At 40.9% G+C, this 4,017-nt stretch overlaps 1 protein-coding gene across 14 annotated transcripts in view; it reads left to right on the plus strand.

Annotated features, from left to right (window-relative positions):
• The window catches only part of PKP4 (plakophilin 4), a 227,969-nt gene that overhangs the window by 167,986 nt on the left and 55,966 nt on the right, over positions 1-4,017 (plus strand). For all 14 annotated transcript variants that reach the window (XM_017547370.2, XM_017547424.2, XM_017547444.1 and 11 more), the window contains one exon: positions 3,132-3,681. In XM_017547370.2, coding sequence (XP_017402859.1) covers positions 3,132-3,681 — 550 coding nt within the window. The remainder of the gene's footprint in view (positions 1-3,131; positions 3,682-4,017) is intronic.

Below are 4,017 nucleotides of genomic sequence, written 5' to 3' on the forward strand. Positions count from 1 at the left end.
AAAAAAAAAAAAGAAAGAAAGAAAGACCCTTCTAGTTGAATATCTGTTAAAGTTATTTCTTATTAAAAATCAATATGTACAGTTTGTATAGAATGGATAAAATAGCAAATTCATTTTATTCTACTTGAAATACAATGTTAAATATGTTTGTTTCTATGAGTTAGCTCCCATTGATGAATTCTGATGACACAGTAAAGTAATTCTTCTGGAAACAAGTTTGGCATGAGGAGAAGGGTCTAAGGGGAATGTAAGAGAGTTGCATGAAATGTTTTGGTCCCTGAGGGGTTATGAGTTCCTAAAAATACTAGGGCTAAAATATGCTATAAAAAGCTCTAGAGGGCAGGGCGCTATTCCCACACCTGCATAAAATGGGATTTGCCCATTCTAACCAAAGATTATTATCATCATCTCTAGAATTTTTCTCTAACAGTACATTTCTCTCACTAGAATATAGATATTCCTGCTTAAAGAAAGTTCTTGTATAGAAATATATCCATTCTGTTAAGTTAGGGTTCTCTAACATGATAGCAAAAAATATATATTGCATGTATATTTATAAAACTCTTTAGCTCCTTTCTCATTACCACTGTATTCACATCACCCACCAACATGTGCCAGCATTCAGAGAGGCAATAGGAGATCTGCATGGTGGTGACCAGTGAGGATAACTATCTGTGCCAGGACCCCAAACCCCAGGGCTTGCTTTGGAGCTGAAAAGTAGCAAGACGATTAAATAAGTTAAGTGGACACTTGCTTCTTCCAATGCAGTACAGGAAGCTCTCCAGGTACAGCAGTGGGTCACAGTGCCCAATGCCCACAGAGAAACATAATACGACTTTGAAACTTTCACTCAGCAATTCAGGAGAAATTTCAAAGTCATTTAAAACACATTTATATTAAACACAAATATAGCCCCTGAATTTTTCAAGCTGAAATGGGAAATCTTGTGCGTGTGACAAGCAACTTCAGGCTGTACCCCCAGTCCTCACATTATACATTTACTCCTTTGCTGTCAGGGATGCTTTGGTGGAAAAGTTTGAGAAGCGCTGGACTAAATGCTTATAGGAGTTCATCTGCTTAGGTGAATTTCTGTGTCACCAGGTCTGAAATTACACTTTTCAACAGCAGTTACCTTATATCTATACAAATTTTATTGCCCTTAATAGTGATCATGTAAATGCTTTTTTCTTTAACTTACGAGTAAGTTAATTTTGTCACTACAGCTAAATAATTGTTTGCAGCGGAGTGTCTGAGACTTAATTTGCATGTAGTCTAGGCAACACATTTTCTAGTTGTCTGGATCAACTATCACTTCATTTTGGTAGTTGCAAGTCATGGGATTTTCTTTGCATTTTTTTAGCACTATTACCGCCCAATCATGCTGTTTTTTTGGTTTGTTTGTTTGTTTTGTTTTGTTTTGTTTTTTTTAATCAGTAGAGACAAGGTCTCACTCTGTTACCCAGGCTGGAGTGCAGTATGGCACAATCATAGCTCAATATAGCCTCAATCCCCTGGGCTCAGGTGATCTTCCTGACTCAGCCTCCTGGAGCAGCTAAGACTGCAGGCACATACCACCACGCCCAGCTAATTTTTTTGCTTGTGTGTTTTCTGTAGAGGCTGAGCCTCACTATGTTGCCCAGGCTGGTGTCAGCCTCCTGGTCTCAAGCAATTCCTCCGTCCTCAGCCTCCCAAAGTGTTGGGATTATAGGTATCAGCTACCACACACACCCAGCCCCAACCATGCATGTTGACTTTCTAGCTATCTACTAATTTTTAAACCCCATCTTTTTTTCCTTATTGTTGGTTTACCATCCTCTTTCCTCCCCATGCCTTCTCCACTGCTATTACCTTCCCAAAACTGTTGAACTTGAGCACACAGTGAGATCTCACAGCAAGTGTGTCAGCCAGCCCAGTTGCATGTGACACCTGGAGGCAAAGCACACACCCTCGTATGAGCCCTAAGGGTATACAGAGCCCTTATCTGATCCCTGCTTCCTTCCTTACCTCCCCAACTAAAAGTGGATGTGGGTTGATTACAGCTAGACTCTAGCAGTCACTGAGGAGGTAACAGAGCAGCCTGGTCCTGGGCGTCTAATCTGAAGCCCTGTGTCTGTTTTCATTTCCCAGTCAGCTTTCGTTTTTCCCATGCCTGTTCCATTTGGGCCCCTTCTCCAGTCCAGCCATTCCTTTTTATTGTTGCACAGCATCAAGAACAGTGTCCAGCACCTGCTGTAATTGCAGGAATCAACAGATTCATAGGAGGATCAGCCATGGCAGCAATGTTCATTTTCTCTCCTCGTCTTTTCCAGCTGGCTAGGCCAAGAATCCAGCAGAGGCTTTGAGCATTCCTCCTGCTGGAATAGATTTTGGGGTGCCTCTTTTTGCATCTCTTAAAATCCAACTAAAGCTAAGAACTCATAGATCAGAAGGGGTAAAAAGAAATGGCTAAAGTCAGGAGAAGCTAAGCTTGATCTAAAGGAATCAACAAATTTGCCTAGAGCACCTGTGTAGCCAAGCTATTCCCCGAAGTAAATTCATAGTGGAGAGCGCCAGACCCACGCTTGATCCAAATGTTCATTCATTCTACATTGAAAGAACATGTTCCCTTTGTTAATGGGACCAACCCATATAGAAAAACAATGATAAATATTCTACTAAGCTACATTTGGACTGATATACTCAAATTATATTTAAATTTTTGTTTTACGTGAATGCATTGCCTTGGCCAAACTTTGCTTCACAGGGAATGAAGTACATTGTTCCAGTGCCCCTTCACGCTCATGAATTACATGTAGCATTTAGAATAAAACATTTTATGTACTGTGAAAAACACATAGGCAAGAGTGAAAAATGTAAAGATAAAAAAGGAGTATTAAATGTCTTCAGATCTGTTTTTATGGGTTGATTTTAGCATTTGGTTTAAACCACCAAATAAAAAATATGTAGAACAAGCAAAGCACCATGAGGAAAAGTTAATGTCTGACTCAAAGCATAAAAGGGAAAAGAAACTCAGACACCTAAAATAAATAGCAGATTCACATTCTGTAGTGAGCTGTGTGTATTTCTTTTGTAACGGCAATGAACACAAAACCCTGGATAAACCCATTCTCTTTTTTCCCCCCTTTCATCAGCCATCAGTAGCCAATCGGGCCATGAGAAGAGTTAGTTCAGTTCCATCTAGAGCACAGTCTCCTTCTTATGTTATCAGCACAGGCGTGTCTCCTTCAAGGGGGTCACTGAGAACTTCTCTGGGTAGTGGATTTGGCTCTCCGTCAGTGACTGACCCCCGACCTCTGAACCCCAGTGCATATTCCTCCACCACATTACCTGCTCCGCGGGCAGCCTCTCCGTACTCACAGAGACCCGCCTCCCCAACAGCTATACGGCGGATTGGGTCAGTCACCTCCAGGCAGACCTCCAATCCCAACGGACCAACCCCTCAGTACCAAACCACCACCAGAGTGGGGTCCCCACTGACCCTGACGGATGCACAGACTCGAGTAGCTTCCCCATCCCAAGGCCAGGTGGGGTCGTCATCCCCCAAACGCTCAGGGATGACCGCCGTACCACAGCATCTGGGACCTTCACTGCAAAGGACTGTTCATGACATGGAGCAATTCGGACAGCAGCAGTATGACATTTATGAGAGGATGGTTCCACCCAGGCCAGACAGCCTGACAGGTACGTACAAGGTAACAGTGCTACATAAAACCCAGTGAGGAAATCTTCCATGTAACTAAAGCTGAAACAGAGAATGAAAAAGTGGAAAAGGCTCATTCATGTTTTTAATCTCAGAATTTACACTATAAACTTAAGGTTAACTTGTCTTTCAGGCTCTGTAATTCTTAGTATGTGAAATTACATTCATTTATATCAATAGACTCCTTTTGCAATGGATTACTCTTTTGTAATATTTTCCGCCTCAAAATATTAGGGTTTAAAATGTGCTTTTTTTTTTTTTTTTTTTTTTTTTTTTTTTTTTTTTTTTTTTTTTTTTTTTTTTTTTTTTTTTTTTTT

Source organism: Cebus imitator, unplaced genomic scaffold (genome assembly GCF_001604975.1).
Source record: "Cebus imitator isolate Cc_AM_T3 unplaced genomic scaffold, Cebus_imitator-1.0 Scaffold10, whole genome shotgun sequence".
NCBI classification, from domain to species: Eukaryota; Metazoa; Chordata; class Mammalia; order Primates; family Cebidae; genus Cebus; species Cebus imitator.